The sequence below is a fragment of the Zea mays genome, chromosome 8 (assembly GCF_902167145.1).
Source record: "Zea mays cultivar B73 chromosome 8, Zm-B73-REFERENCE-NAM-5.0, whole genome shotgun sequence".
NCBI lineage: Eukaryota > Viridiplantae > Streptophyta > Magnoliopsida > Poales > Poaceae > Zea > Zea mays.
In genome coordinates this window covers 134,107,907-134,124,349 of record NC_050103.1, presented here as the reverse complement: position 1 = coordinate 134,124,349, position 16,443 = coordinate 134,107,907, and the positions used below count along the sequence as shown (strand labels likewise).

At 44.7% G+C, this 16,443-nt stretch overlaps 1 protein-coding gene across 1 annotated transcript; it reads left to right on the top strand.

The window, feature by feature from the left end:
• The first annotated feature begins 6,651 nt into the window (after nucleotides 1-6,651).
• Nucleotides 6,652-12,792, top strand: LOC100285586 (RNA binding protein). Its single transcript, NM_001158477.2, has 4 exons — nucleotides 6,652-7,187; nucleotides 8,711-9,127; nucleotides 11,929-12,345; nucleotides 12,426-12,792. Exons 1-4 carry the CDS (start codon nucleotides 6,705-6,707, stop codon nucleotides 12,438-12,440), a joined length of 1,332 nt encoding a protein of 443 aa, NP_001151949.2. The 5' UTR covers nucleotides 6,652-6,704; the 3' UTR covers nucleotides 12,441-12,792.
• The last annotated feature ends 3,651 nt before the right edge of the window (nucleotides 12,793-16,443 follow it).

The following is a 16,443-nucleotide window of genomic DNA, read 5'->3' as shown; positions in this document are numbered from 1 at the left end:
CTCAACCATAGACCACTATCCTTGTGCTCCACACCTACACACTACAAGCTAACCGCCAGGGTTGCACAAACGCATAACTCACGCCTCGATCAATCCACAACTCGACCCGAGATGCTACCCGTTGACAATCACGCATCATCAACCTAAACCACATAGGACAAGTCAACCTGGTGTTCGCATATTCTGATGTCGGCCTTCTAGACTAGGATGATCAAAGGTGACGTCCAGTATAGGCTCCTAAGACATATAGGTACCACATCCCACTATTGCATGGTATGGGGGTGAACCTTTCTAGCTCCCTAGGGCCGAAAAATATTTGCCCTCATGCGCGAGTGGTGGCATGGTGTGACTACAGCGTGTTGCATGTGGGATGGAGTAGTGCCACTGAGGTGAGTAGGAAAATTATGCCTATCATGCAACACTTTGTTCTAGGCATGCATATCCGAACAGACTAGCGTAAGGTGCCAGACGATTCGCGATGTGTCTGGATGGTCCAAGATTGTATTCAGGCTGTCTAGTCATACCTAGTTGTGCACTGCATACCGATGATGGTGGTGGTATACTGCGGCTTTGATGTGCCGCATGTGGAAAATAGTAGTGTTGTTGAGGTGGGTAGAAAATTGTGTGTTGTAAGCAGCACCCTATTCTACATAGACGTACCTGGACGGTCTAGACAGGTGGTCGGACGATCTAGGATTATACCCGGATTGTCCGATGATGCTAGGCATCGTGTTGTGAGCCATGGGGCGGGATTGGTGTGGTTTTGGAGTGTCCGACGTAGGGTGCTGGATGGTCCGTGAAGGGACTAGATGGTCTGAGACTATATATATACGGTCTGATCTTTCCTAGCATCGCCCGCGGGACATATGGCAGTTCCGGTAGGACTCCGAGTTGTGTGACATAAGATGTCAGACGGTCCGCAAGTCGGCCGGACAGTCCGAAATCATGCTCGGAATGTCCGGTCGTGCTCAGAACTGATCTACCCTATAGAGGAGACGATGTCAATGGTTGCTCCAGATATAAATTCATCGGCATACCATAATATGGTTGGGACTGGGAAAGCCCATTTGTTGTCGATGTGTTTGCCACAGTTGTTTTAGTTCCCGATTTATATGATGGGAAATTAGGTATATGATTTTTTGCATGTGCAACAAACTTATCAATAGACTCCCTTATGAGTTTGAATGCGTCATCACAATAATTCTTAAGAGACTGGATGTCATATGTCTTACTTACATTGGGGAAGGTACGGTAGGTCGAAGAGATATCAGGTCACATTCCCCTTGCCGGATGATCTTCTTATGCTGGTCCACCTTGAAGTGTGTCAGGTACTTCGCCTTGGCCTCCTCAAACAGCTGTCTTTTGTAGTCCTTGAATTCCTACTGACCTTCAGCCGACAGGTTCTTCAGAGTCAGCTTCATGATGTTGCTTGGGGAGACTTCGGTGTGATCCTTAGAACCAACCATTTAGGGGCGATTTTTAGTAGATCTAGACACCCTCATCCCCAGCGAAGTCGCCAAAATGTGTGTTGGCTCTGATTTGGGGCCAAACACTAGTAGCGTAATTACCTGATGGTGCCCTATGCAGCGACGCGGATGGTCTGTGGCACGGGTTCGGACAGTCCGCGACCCTGCGATAGGAGCGGGTCTCCTCTCTGTGTTGTGTCAGACGGTCCACGCTCTGGGTCGGACGGTCCACGCGAGAGCAGAGATGATAACTTCCTTTAGGGCAAAGATCTAAGGAAACCTTAGAGCCAAGGGGATGACCTAACTTGATGTACCTAAAGATAGTTATCCTGAAGATGGCGATGAGCACGTCCATAACCAAGATTTTTCCCCTAGGGAGGGACCCCGTCAGGAAGAAAAGATCTAGGGTTTTCTTGGGATCAGCTAGTCACCCAAGACACCTCAAGACGACATGATTCGAAGTGAGGTGAAGATTGTGCCCCGGGGTCGATGGGCCACTCGGGGTGCCCTAGACGACGTCAAGCCGAAGAGGGTGATGATGTGGGAACTATAGCAAGGGCTACGCTACACCTACTCTTAGGACATGAATGGTAAATAAAGTAAATAAGATTGGTTCAATTGGAATGTGTTCGTGGTTCTCAATCGGCCATAACCCTTTATATTTATAGGGGAGGAGGTCTAGACCTGGTCCTAAGCGAGATCCAACAGATTCACATGGATATGTTAGGATAACCACACATGGGATAAGTACTCTCGTTCGAGTTAATCTGATCGTGAGGGCACAGACCGTCCAGACCACATGGCTAGACTGTCCGGCTGTGCCCAGATGCCAAATATGGTGTTCAACAGGGTTATCCCACATGCTTTGCACCAACCAGATGCCCTAGCAAATGCTCTTTGAACTCATGTACAGAAACAAGCCATCGTGCAGAATTGATTGGTGTGAAGGAATGGTGGGAGACAGACGGTTCATTCAGCAGCGAGGCCACTCTTGAACAAGATGCTAGGTATTTATTCCAAAGCCAACAGATATACAGTATAATATCGAAAATTACACAGAAGATTGTGATATAGGCATTTTACCGAATTGCATACATGACCCATAAATTATATTTCAAATCAATGATGACAATTATGAAATAAAAATGTGGCATGAAAGATGGAAGGATTCTTATTGATTGTTAAGTCAGTCCCATCACTCATGGCTTCCATTTTGCAGACCTTAGGGGCGGAAAATGCACAAAGTGGGTTATTTATATCTGAATGAATGTGTGTCATAGCATTGGACAAATAGTCATTTTCAGTTTTAATTTAATCCAGCAAACCAGAGTGACGTATGTGACGACATATATGTGCATGTGTGTATCACTACTCACATAAGCAGTAAACAACAGTAAAACCTGCACAATTACTAAGAACAGAATGTACCCTATGGAGGGAACAATGCTCAAGGCGTCAGTGGCTCCATTCACACGAGACATCTCGTGTGTATGTTCGATGTAGTCGTACACAGTCGATGCAGGCAGATGTACACAGTGCAGCCCCTCGAATGGCACCGGCGATGAGGAACCTGATCAGCGTTGGTCGAGCGGACGAAGAGCAGTCGCGAGTACGCTCCCCAAAAACCTGATCACCCGCACACCCGTGCAAGTGTAGCTCTGTGAACGACGATTTCAGAGGCCTGCTCTCCCACAATCTTTGTGCTCGCAGAAGGTGGGACGAAAATGGTTGTGTGCAACGCATCTGAGACTGTTCACTGTGCTTTAACCAGAAGCAGCCTCACCTCCTTCGTATATATACACACGCAGAGGGAGGCGAACGGACAATAACGGTCGCCATCAGAGCTACTGTTACAGCCATCCAGAAACTGACACCATCAGTGACGTCTGTTACTAGCTGATAGCCATTACAACACGTTCGTTACTAGCCATAACACAGGAAACGACCAGTTACAGACGATAGTAATGGACGGTCATCACTCTAGGAAAAATACGCAACCGTTAGGAAGGAATATTCAGACCATGTTCTGATCTACCACGCCCACGTCTGGTGGCGAGCGCACGTGTGGCAGTCCTTCATCCTTTTCTCAGCTTCTCAATAGATGCACTAATGGTCCAACTATTTAAGTTGATTGAATTGTGCCTTAACTTCCAGTATGGTACTAAAGTACTGTTGGGGGTATGCTTCGTAGCCGAAGATCCTAAAGAAAGAAACACCTTCGGCAGATCCTCTCCAAAGCAGTGCCGAAGCTATCGCCTATAAAGTTTCGGCACAGTGGCATGTCTCAAGACGAAGGGGTGAACCGACTTAAAGATGAAATGACTTAAAGACCCATGATATTCTGTGTCATTATTGTAGTTGATTGTAAAGGGCATAAATGTAATTATACACAGGCTGCGCCCTGTGTCTATAAATAGGTGAACAGTACTCCTGTACTGTTCACAAAATCCTGTAATCACGCATTGGGCATTTGCTTATGTATTACACTGGTATTTCAGCTTTCCTTCAAGCCGAAGGTACATTTATAATTTGTTATCATTTCTATAATAATAAAATAAAAATGACTTAATAGTAATAATCAGTTGCTTATATTATTTTTTCATATTTTATGTAAATCCTTCTTCATTATTCATTATGCTTATGAAGGTATATCATTTATAACCTTCGTCCGGAATTCATTATATCCCAAGGGAGATAATGCTTCGAAGGACGAATGACTTTAACATTTAACAATTTCTGTGTTGCCTTGTTCTTAATTCATAGAAGTTAAGAACAAGTCCCCAACAAGTACTAGTACACTGTAGCATTAAAGTGGATCTTTAGCATTGACTATTATTAAATGTTAATTTAAGCCAGACCAACATTAGTTCAACACATAGCAACAGAACATAATCCTTGGTCAGGAATAGGAATTGCAAGAAGAAAGATAAGAGCACACACTAAAACTAAGGCATCCATGCTAGAAGAATTGCATAGATGTGCAAATGGCTAACGTTCAAGTCATACATACCTAGAGCCAACCCACACATGCTGCAGTCACCACACAATTTCTAGATGTAACTCGAATCTCATCTAAGGAAGTAGATGTTGAAGAAATATACATATTTCAGATTAAATTTCGAATATAAATCATGAACAACGATAAATAAAGTAGTCGTCTCTTCCCTAACATGTTAGTAAGCAATACACAAAACATATCTATAACAACAAATAAACTAAAGTATGAGGTTAGATTGGTTGACATGTACTAATTAGACATATTGATTGACAGTGGGGAAGTGGTAGGGTTGATGACGTCGGCAGCAGTCGTGGAGGAGAGCGTGAGCGGTCGCGTGAAAACGTTTACCAAAAACCTTATTTGCCTTCTCCCGGTGCATGATTTCGAAGGCGGCAGGTTTCAAAGACCTGCTCTCCCAATCGCAGATGCATGTCAGTGCTCGGGATGAAGAGGACTACAATGGCAGCACAGTAGTAAGCAGAGGCAAAAATCTAACTCGTGTTTGGGATGATTCTGACGATAGCTGTCAGACGCCTTATATAGGGCCACGTCCATGAACCAATAAGGACCCGCGATCCGATCCGACAAGAGCTCAAATCCTTTTCTAATCATGATCGGATAGAGCTTTAAACTTAACAGCCAAGTAACCAAAATAAAAATAGCAAAAGTAAGTTGAGCCCTCGCAAGACGAGGAGCTAGATTTTGGCAGACCATTCACGTGCGCGTGTGGCACTCCGTCCTCTCTCCCCTCAACCATGACTTAGTGGGAGAGGGAAGCCTCCATATATAAACTAGTCTGACTCCATTTAGACTAGCAATGTGGGACTATTGGTTTCACCATTACCTTGCCGTACATGAATTTGTATGATTTTTCTAGGATTTAATTGAATTTCTTAATTGGGCCAAGCCCATAAATTCAATAACAAATACAGATGAATGGTTGTCCGGCGCTCACGCCGCAAGCTAAACCTCGAGCGGGCGGCCTTGGCGTATGTGGAGCAGGACTCGACTAAGTTAAGGAGGCGGCGGCTCACCTCCTTGGAGTAGAACTGTCACGTGTCGATCCCCTCCTCCACAGAGGCTCCGCCGCCACCCATGGCGGTCGCGACGACGAAGACCTCAACCTCAACGCCACACGAAGAGGATGATGTCCCCACGAGCGTCTCCACGAGGCGTCGCACCACCGCGTTGCGTCGTCGTTGTTCGCTCTCTCAGTTGTTAAATTCTTCCGTCTACGTTCCCGCAAGACGCCGTGAGAAAAAAAAACTAGATTTTTTAGAGTATATACTCCCTCCGTCTCAGGATATAAGGCGTAACCACTTTTTATTCTTGTCCCACAATATAAGGCGTGCTCTCTCTATGCATACGTATATCGATGCAGTGGTATAGAGACAATTAAATGCATTTCTTGGTCTTTGAACCAGAGGTGGTTACGCCTTATATAGTGGGACGGAGGGAGTATAACTATATAAAGCTAAATTTATATAAATAATGATGCGAACCATGGTTGTTAGTTTTAAAGTCACATTCACATTTATCAAGTCAACAGAACATATATACTATATTCATTCTCAAATATTGTTCACCCGTTATTTTATTTTTAAACTTAAACGCGACAAATATAAAAAAATTTTGGAGGAAGTATATTACGTACTTTAAACTCAAGTATAGATGTAAAACGTATGAACCTACAGACACTTTGCTAGCACATAAGAGTATCTCCAATAATATCTCAAACTAGTGCCTTAAATTGAAATATGAGGTTCTATATAGGAAAAACTACTCCAACAGTGGTACATTTCGTAAAATTTGGTCAAAAAACTATAGTGCACCCTTTCAAGTGTCTCAAATATACTACACTGTAGTAGACTGCTCTATAATCTATTAATCTAGATTTGAGGTTTTATCGTTGGAGCGAGACGTTTTTGTTGGTGCACTAAATTCTATAAAATATAATCATTTTTAAATTATATGATATTTTTATAGTACATGTTCTAACTAGCAGTTCTCCTGCCTATTTGTTTTCTAAAAGAGCAGTTACCTGACCGTCCGTCCACGTGGCCGATCCAACGGCTGATGTCTTCTTTCGGCCTCGGCGGAACCGCGGAAGCCGTCAAGTTGGTAGCTGTCGTGTTCTCTTCTGCCATTGTTGCCCTCGACTGGAGCAGTCAGTCCACTCCAGTACCTCTGCCGCACGCTGCTCCCGCCGCGCCACCAGCTCACCACCGCTGCTAGCCACGATGCGGTCGCCGCGAATCCCCGGCCGCCGCGACGCGGCGTCGCCGCAGACGCCAAAGGGGTTCAACCCGGGCGACCCCGTGGAGGTGGTCCCCGACGAGGCAGGCCTGCACGGGGCCCACTTCGCTGCCGTCGTCGTGGGGCCCAGCGCCAAGCCCCGCGGCTACACCGTCGAATACGACTCCCTCCTCGAGTCCGAGGGCTCCGACCGCCCGCTCCGGGAGGCACTGCCGGCGCGGAGCCTTCGCCCTCGCCCACCGCCGCCGCCCGCGCCCGCATCGGAGGCCCCGCCCGCGGAGCACGCCGCCGTCGACGCGCTCATCGACGACGCCTGGTGGCTCGGGGTCGCCCTCGCCCGCGCCGGCGCGCCCAGCAAGGTCAGGGTATGCTTCCCGGAGACCAGGGAGGTCATGGAGTTCGACGCCGCCGACGTCCGCCCGCACCTCGAGTGGGTTGACGGCGAGTGGCGCTCCCCAGATAACATGGTAGTAGCACTAACAAGGGTCTTTTCCAAGCTTTTTCTTTTTTCCCTATTTGATTCTGGGTTTCCAACTTTCGATAACATTAATTAATCGTAATCCATCAAAAGGCTTCTTCCCTTTCTTCCATTCGAGGTGATTTTTCGTGGGGTTAGGGTTAGAAATGGGGGCAACCACAGTTTGTTCGATGGTGGCAGGGCGAATGTGGGATTATGATTTTCCCACGCTTGCTAGGTGGAGAGTGAGGAGAATGAGGATTCTTGAATTGCTAGCTATTGTTGTATCTGTTAGATGGATTTATCTGTTTTAGCTTGAGTAATACAGGTGTTAGAACATTTTAGGGCGAATGTGCTTGTGGTCTCACTGGCTGGAAAATTGCCTATCAACAGATTAAGAGTATGAAGTCAAGGTACTTGGACGAGCTGAATGGTGTTCAGTCAGATCAGATGTGGGTCATGCTGGAATGAAGTGTTTCTAGCTAATGGTGAACTATGAAAGCATTTGACCCCCTTGATATTCATGGGCGGTTTTAGTTATCTGTAGCTTTTTATTCCCACTCCACCCGTTTCAAATTATGCTTTTCTTTGGCTTTGTCCTAAGTCAATTTTCTCTAACTTTTACAAAGTTTCTTAAGAAAAATATATTAACATCATCTACAAGTTCAAATAACCATGGTTCTTAAAGCGGTAGGGCGAGACAAGGCGTTGAACCACCTCCTAGATGCCTAGGCGACGCCAAGGCGAGCAAGGCGATGCCTTATCTATCTAAGAACCGGCCAGACAGCAGCATGGAGAGGAAGAAAAAGAAAAAAAAGGAAAAAGAAGAAGGGAAGGGGTAGGAGGCCAGCCCACCAGCCAGCCCATATATTCCCTGCCCCGCCGTTGCAGCAGCCACCACTCGCGATTTGGCGACGCCGCTGCCCTGATTTGACGCCGTCGCTGTTAATTCAGGCATCGCTGCCCCCGATTCCAGCCGCCGCCACCACTCCGATTCAACGTCGCCCCTTCCCCTTCCTATACCTCTTGCTGGTTCTTAGCTAGGCGACGGGGACACCTAGCTGTTTTTGGGCACCTGGACGTCTAGGCATCGCCTTTAAAACATTGCAAATAACCGCACTATCAAAATATATGTCCATGTGAACTATAGTTTGTAATGGAGGGAATAGTTTCGAATAATACTCCAAGTCTTCTGTCATAAATATAAGTCTTTGAAGGAGTTTCTATTTCAGCTAGATGGTAGATATGTTAAGAGATAGATGCTGTTGGAGTTGGACTTCCTAGTCATGTTATACTGCCTTGCGTTGTTGGTTAGAAGTTCGAACATTTTCGGTAATTCATTATCCTTCTTTGATCGCTAACATAAATCTATGGTGCTTGAACATTTGTGGGATTTTCTTCAATTGTGTTGATCATGGTAGAGTAGCTCCTGATGTAGGTTTTTATGTAACTTGTTACCTATATGATGTTTCTTCCACCTTGTTTGGGCTGTCCATTCAGTGCTAACCATTGCTTGTTGCCTTTGCCTTCTAGGAGATACCCAAGACAATGCCATATGCAAAAGGAATGCAAATTGAAGTTTCCAAGTTGGAAGACAATTCTGTTGTTGCTTGGTCACCTGCAGTTGTCGCAAAGACTATCTGGAAGAATAACCTATTAGTCGACTACACTCTTTCAAAGTGTTACGGTACTACATTGTCTGAGGAGATTGTTGATGTGAAGCATGTGAGGCCTTGCCCACCACAAGCATCAGAGATTAGTTTCTGCATCAATGATGAGGTTGAAGCATTCCAAGGTGATTGCTGGTGGCTAGGGGTGATTACTAATGTTCTTCCAGAATTCAAGTACACATTTAAGTCAACGCATTTAGGGACGGAAGTTGAGGTGAACCAGAAATTTCTGAGGCTTCGATATGACTGGGTTGGTGATCAATGGGAACAAGAATCAAAGGTCTGAATAAATCTCCCTAGAATCTATATTTCTTTCAAATATCTGTTAACTTGAGTTTTGTGCACTTTCTGTGCACTTTTTGGATTGCTCTGCTCCTATGGCAATCAATAAATTACAAATACGGGTTCTGGAATTTACATTTTTTGTTAAAAAAATCAACTACTGACTTCAGTGTGTTTAGATGTTTTTAAATGATCATTGGTAATGATATTTGCGCTATTGTTGCATGAATTTTGCATGATCTATTGATCTGTGAGACTGATACAGATGCTGTTTGTGTGTTACAATCTTGAAGTTTCTGTTCGGTCTGTAGTCAGTTGCAGTTGCACAGTTTCCTTCAAACTTGATTATCTTAAACTAGATTTTGTCAGTTTTACATGGTCATTGCACACCACTATACACGGTTAACAGTTAGCCTTCTATCTGCTTTTGTGGTATAAAGATTGAATGCTTAAGCTTCATTACTTGACAAAGCTAGTGAAGTACCATGATTTCTGTAATTAGAATGACTGAAGATAGAATTCTATAATGTCTGTTTTTTATTCCTCTCTAGAGTAGTGCTGCAAGAAAATGTTGAGGGCATTTTGTTTTTCTTTGTATGATTTTCTTCTGTCAAAACCTACAGAATACTGTATGGCCAACAAGTCTGCATCCTTAGCATTCCAAAAAGTCATTTCATTGCTTAAGTCAGAACTTAAATTGCTACATATTTTTGGTTAGCTGCTTTTGCTTTTTGAATAATCTGTACCACTATATAATCCACCAGTTTAAATTTTGCAAAACACACTCATCCAAATCACCCCCACATCCATAACCTTCACTAAATCCATCAAACAAATTGCACCCAGACTTAACACACCATCAAAACCAACGGTTCAAATTGCTGGATAACCCTCTCCCCTTACTCAAATCCAATGGACAATATTATTTGGATCATCCCTTATCCCTCTCACTACCCCGCAACCCTGCTGCCCCCAGCCTCCCCCTCCTCTTTCTCCCCCGCGTCCCCGCTGCCCCTCCCCCTCACTCGCGCTGCCATTGTCGCCGTCAACCCCTCCCCTCGCGCCGCCGCTGACGCCGTGATCCCTCTCCTCCCCGGGATCATAGCATTAGCACGGGCTATATGCTAATACATATTAAAAGGGAGAAGAATGCCCATCAGTCCAAAAATATTTAAGTCTTCAGATAATCCAAACTCTGCTACACCTTCACTATATGCCGCCTTGATTGTATTTGTGATCAGAATATTGGGAAATGTTGTATAGTGTAATCTCTTAAGATATTGTTCTTGGAATTTAACATCATTCACCGTATTTTACATTGGTTTTGTTTCATCCTAAAGCATTATCAGTTCTTCTCTTGCCTTTGCAAGATTAGTAAATAGCAATAGCCTTTTAACCTTCCAAGATGTGTAGATTCCTTGCTCTTCAATCTGCTAGTCTGATGTCATCTAGGTGGCACCTGAACACATCAAAATTTGTGATGTCAATTGTGTCATGGCCGGGCGTTACGGCCGCACATACACTAGGCGTCGCCGAGATATGCAACGCGCAGCGGAACGCGCGGTGCGCACAGCAGACACGCCAGATAAGGAAGGTCTAGCAGGGAAGGAAGGTCCGGAAGAGGAAGGTCCAGCAGGGGCCTAAGTTAAGGGAATAGCCTTCCATGAATAAATCCTTCCTATTATTGAGATAGCTTTCCATAAAATAAAACCTTCCTAGTATTAGTAGTTCTTTCCTGTTTCGAGATCCTAAATTAGTGGGCTGATGGCCTTATATATATGCTGTAACCGCACTTGGAATAAGCAAGCAAGAAATACCACTTCCTATTCTCCTCTCTTCTCTCAAGCCTGCGGTTGGGGAGTTCTCACCCCACCGGAGAAGACGGACGGCTACGAGCTGCGTAGCCGAGGTCCGGCCAGTCAGGGGTTCAACGCCCTTGACAAATTGTTAACTGTACTCTTAACTAAAGAACAGACTACAGAAGTTTTTCCACCCTATGTCAATGTCAGCTGCTCTGTACCACGATTTTTTATAGCATTTTCTTTTAAAAGGCAGCCCTGGTAGATTTAACTGCTTAGAATACCTTCGCTACTTCCTAAATCACCTCATTGGTGACACTTGGGTTGTGACTGGAGAAGAATTTAAAAAAAAACGTCATTATCTGATGCAGATGTATGATTATCTTCACTTCTTTAGTGTAGTCTCAACTGTGCTGCTGTTTAATCAACGCAGCTGCCAGCAATTGATATTGGTTATTGTGAGAATAAAAAGAAAGGAGAGCATATGTTGTTAGCCATATTCACGACAGCTACATGAATTGCTTATGGAAACTATTGTGTTTGAATTCAAACTTGCGACCAATAACTGTTGATGATTCAAATAACAGCAAACATCCATGTTATCTTCAGAGCGTTCATCTTACCATCTTGGGTTGGTGAGTTTAGACTATATGTTTCCCTGTATGTGCTGAAAACTGCTAGATGGGTTGCAATCTCATAGGTCACAACGATAATAATTAGCTGCTGTTTGTTATGCCTACTGAAGTACTGATTACTAATGTGCCTAGCCAATTTATTTTCTAAGCCTTCTTTTCAGAATGTGTTGAAAGAATACTTACACTTTTTTGTTCTTCTATTGTGTTCTCAGTGTGGATCAAAGTTATAGTTGGATGTTCCTGTTAGGTTGTGTTATCTAGAACGGATCTGGTTTCTTATATGCTCTGAAACTACAAGATTCGTTACAAGCTTATGATCAACTAACCAGTTCCGTTGCCCTTTGCTCTTCGGTTGTCCTTTTCAGAATGTGCCCAAGGCAAAATTTACACAAGGTGTCAAGGTTGAAGTCTGCAGCGACGATGAAGGTTTTCGTGGAGCCTGGTTCGAGGCGACTGTTGTTAAAGCTGTCGGCAGCAAGTTCCTCGTGGAGTATGCTACGCTGAAGGCCGATGACGGGACCAAGCCTCTGAAAGAATCTGTAGAAGCACGGCACATCAGACCTTGCCCTCCAGATATCCCTGCCACTGATGGATTCAAACTACTTGACGAGGTCGATGCCTTCTGCAACGACGCGTGGTGGGTCGGTGTGGTATCCAAGGTCCTCGGCGAGAAGAGGTGCACGGTCTACTTCAGGCCTTGGAAGGAAGAGATGGAGTTCGAGCATGCGCAGCTGAGGTTGCACTGTGACTGGATGGGCGGGAGGTGGATGCGGGCTTCCCCGGTATGCTTTTTCCCTGCATTGGTACGGACTTTTTGTTTGTGACACGCAAGCTCATTTGCGAACTGGCAACCCTTTTTCAGGCACTGGAGATGTGAAGGCTGAAGAGCCACGCGATGGCGTTAGACAGTAGCTTGGTGATTGTATGGGGTAATACCCATAGTTAAAAGTGTGTCGTCACTAAGGTACCATGTTATGTTGTCTTCCTGCATGAAGTTGTCCTGTGCCATCTGCAGCAAGTTGGATGATGATCATTGTGCAGTTGCTGCAAGTTGCCACACCACCATCAGGTCTGAATCTGAACGCTTGCCAATGGTTGATCCCATTGTGTTGTACTAGGAACTAGTAAGCGCATTCAGCCAGTGTTAAGGGTGAAGAACCGGGAGCTGTGGTGCTAAATGTTAGGGGTGTCGAGTGAACCCTTATTGATCGCCGGCGACTTGTTTGTTTTGCACTAGACTGCTTGTTTTAGCATCCCTATATGCTATCTTAAGGTTGTCTCCAACAGTGAACTGTAAATGGTCTGCTCCGCTAAATTTAGAGTTCTGTGGCTTCCTCTACCCTCCCAACAAAGCAACAAGACCTGGTAAAACGTCCCCTAAATTTTAGCGCGCACGAGCGAGACGCTAAAGGCCTGTTTGGTTTGATGTCTAACTTGTCACACTTTGTCTAACTTTTCGGTTAGTTCTTTAATTCGAACGAGTAATCTTAGGCAAAGTGTGATACATTTAGCCACGAACCAAACAACCCGTGGCATCTGTCTGGCGTCCGCATCTCCTTCCCACGCTAGGACGGAAGGTTCCCGCTCCCTCCCCATCGCTTCCGTTTCTGTCGCGACGTTCGTTATCCGACGCTGTCGCATAGCTAGGCTCGAAACGCTGATGTTGGTCCTCCTTGCGAGCTCAAGCCATCTCTGACAACCAACTCTGTCGGCGAATTCGAAAGCCCGCCATCGCCAAACACCTCCGCCCCTCTGACAACCAACTCTGCTTTTTGTTCACTAGATTCACAACCTGTACGTTTGACTTTAATCCGTGCTTGTGTTTTGTCTTTATGGATTGTAACTGCAACAGTCTTTTTGGATTTAACCTGTACCGCTGTTTCTACAGTGGTTTGTCTTTATAGATTATAGCTACAGCAGTCTAAACATCTAGCTTTAATCCGAAGTAGCTCTTTTTATTAGGGATTGTTTGGTCTAGATTCACCCTTAGAAAAAAATGAATTTGGATTTGAGATTTATCGTGGGTTAGCTTCACCCTGAATCTCAGTAATCCAGGGTGGATCTATCTCTGGAAACTGTTGGGCTATATATCAGATCCACGAAACTTAGTTATTAGGGGAAATGGTCTGTTTTTTTTGTCCTAGGGTTGATACATATACATGCAACGTGTGCTGGGTGTGCATTGGTCAGTAACCAGTGTGCCACGTAATTTCTGTGAATCGAGTAGCAGAGAACATGGCCGAGTAATAATAAGCTATGCACTACTGCAATGCGTGCCCTTTGCAACACCACACGTGGTTACGAAAGTAGGGATGACAGCGGATCGGGTATGATACGGGTAGGCCGATTACCCGTCCGACATGATATTTGTGCATCTATTTCGTACCTGTACCTGTGAGAGGTTGTGGGTAAAATTCTCCGCCCGTGCCGGATATCCGCAGATATCGGGCAACCCATTACCCGACAACAAATACCCTTTGACACAGTCACAGATAAATATAAAAACCACACGTCCACACATCAACTCCATGCACCAATACACACTATAACACATAGTGATACAACCACACAGGTTACCAGCGACAGATGGGGACATGGGGTAACAGGGTTGGGGTCTTGGGGACTTAGGGTCAAGTGCGTTAGGGCCTAGGAGTTTACGGAAGGTAGTCTGTGTATGGATGGACGTCGGTTGCCAAATTAAACGGGTAGCGGGTTTTACCCACGGGCGAAAAGTTTATGCCCAAGCAATACCCGTGGGCGAGAACTCTTATCTGTATCCTTACCCGCGGGTGGGATTCTGTACCCGTATCCATGCCCATCGGGTACAAAACCCGCGGATACCCGTGAATGCGGATATGAAATGGGTGGTAGCTTTATGCATGTACCGGCAACACTAGGGTAGGGTGGCTAGCATCAAGGCACCAGTCCCTTTAGCTACGGTCCCTTTAGCTACTGTAGCAAGACCGTCTTCAACAGGTCCTAGACCCTATACCCTAAATTTGAGAAGATTCTCGTTCTGGACGCGTCCAACAACACCCTTTAAATTTAGAGGACGCTAATGGATCCTCTATATATAGAGTTTCTCTCATTTCCTTTATCTATTTTAATACTTTAAATAATAGATTTAACAAAACTAAAATAAGTACAATATATTTGACAAATACGTATGTATAAAAGTTAAAAATAAAATATGTCTCTAATGTAGTTATTTAAGACGCTGCTGAAGATGAAGGATATATAGGGAAAGTTAAAAAGGTCAGAAGCAAAGTGCCCGGCCGGCAGCAGCAGCGGCGACGTCTTTCAGTGTCCGGCGGCCGCGTCATATCGCCTTGATGATGACGAACATTTCGATGGACGGCAGCCAAGTGGATGAGCAGTCGATGCTGAGAGGACACCAATACCGCTCCATCTATATCTTCTGCTTCACTAAACAAAACTAGCTTCCGTACCTTATATACACTTCCTTAACCACGAATGAGAGATTAGCAAGGATGTTGGACAGCCATCGTGCAAACAAACTGGCTAACAAAGGAATCTCCTTCCTCGGCCACATCTGGAAACCTTTGTAGAAAAAAGATGGGATTATTAAGTCCATCCCATTTCTCTATTCTATCTCTCTCTATATATTAAAGCCCTGCAGCTACACGTACGTCGTCCGATTAAAGATTGTCCGGCTAGCAACCGTCTCCTACCCCTTCGTCCATCGGTGGTCTGTCGTCTAAACGCCACGAATATTCAAGAGAAAGACGAAGGGGTGCGAAGACTGGAGAGAGCAACAACAATGACGATGGAGAAAAAAAAAACAATGACAACAACCCAACTCCTACTTCCGTCGGTGGATCTGCATATTAGATCTTTATTGAGCTTAGTAGTCTCAGCATACTAATCTTTTGTTGTTTTTTTACAGTTAAAAAGTACACAACTATTGAGATTGCTAAGAAATGAGAGCATAAACGACAAAGGTAGGAAAAACTTGCTGAAATTTGTCGATACATGCATCGTAGCCGCAGTAGAGGTCTTAGCTGTTCCCCACCAAGGTAATTAAACCAATATTTGGTGTTTCGCTTTGTTTTTTTTCCCTTTTCATTGGAGAAATGGTAAGCATATGAATTTGTTAACCTCAATATGAGTCATTTTCATCCCTAGCCTATGCAAATGGTTGATTCATTGTTATCCTCCATGAAACATATTTTCATCTGGGAGGAATGGATTGGACCGAGCCAAAGGAGAAGGTGGACTGCACAGGGGAGGAAAAGGGCCGCCTGGTCGGGTTGCTAGGCTGCATCTTCTCCACTCCCTCCTTTTCCACAACCAAAAGCATAAATGCTTATATACCCACCTATATACATACATGCATATATGTTTATGTTCTAAAAATAATAATTCTTGGTGTGTGAAAAAAAGCATCATCTCTTGACTTACTGTTCAGTGGATTTACTATACACAGTCGTTGTATGTATGAGAATTACAGAGATTCATTTTTAGTCTGAAAATTGCTTCTTTCAGAATTCATCCTAGAGTATCCAGGAGAACCACATTTTTAGTGTATTGAAGAGCCCTTCAGCCAGCTCTACCGAACATACCCTAGACAGAACCTTAACTTTTTTACAATCATGCATGTCCTCTGCTGTCCTAGACCATGCTACCTACTGGCGCCAGAGGGCAAAGTCCAAAGCTCTGAAGCAGGGAGACGCTTGCACTCACTACTTCCATGCCAGATGCTCCATCAGACTACACCACAATCAAATCCAACGTCTGGTTGTCGACGACATCTCCATGACCTCGCACAAAGGCTCACCAACTTCTTCAGATTAAAATTGGGCACCGCTGCAATCTCTTCCAATCACTTGTTGTTTGACGAACTCTACTCGGAATACCCT

Coding starts and splice junctions, on each gene's coding strand:
- LOC100285586 (NM_001158477.2), top strand. CDS start 6,705: ATGCGGTCGCCGCGAATCCCCGGCCGCCGCGACGCGGCGTCGCCGCAG. Junction 7,188..8,710: donor GGCGCTCCCCAGATAACATG/GTAGTAGCACTA, acceptor TTTGCCTTCTAG/GAGATACCCAAGACAATGCC. Junction 9,128..11,928: donor AATGGGAACAAGAATCAAAG/GTCTGAATAAAT, acceptor TGTCCTTTTCAG/AATGTGCCCAAGGCAAAATT.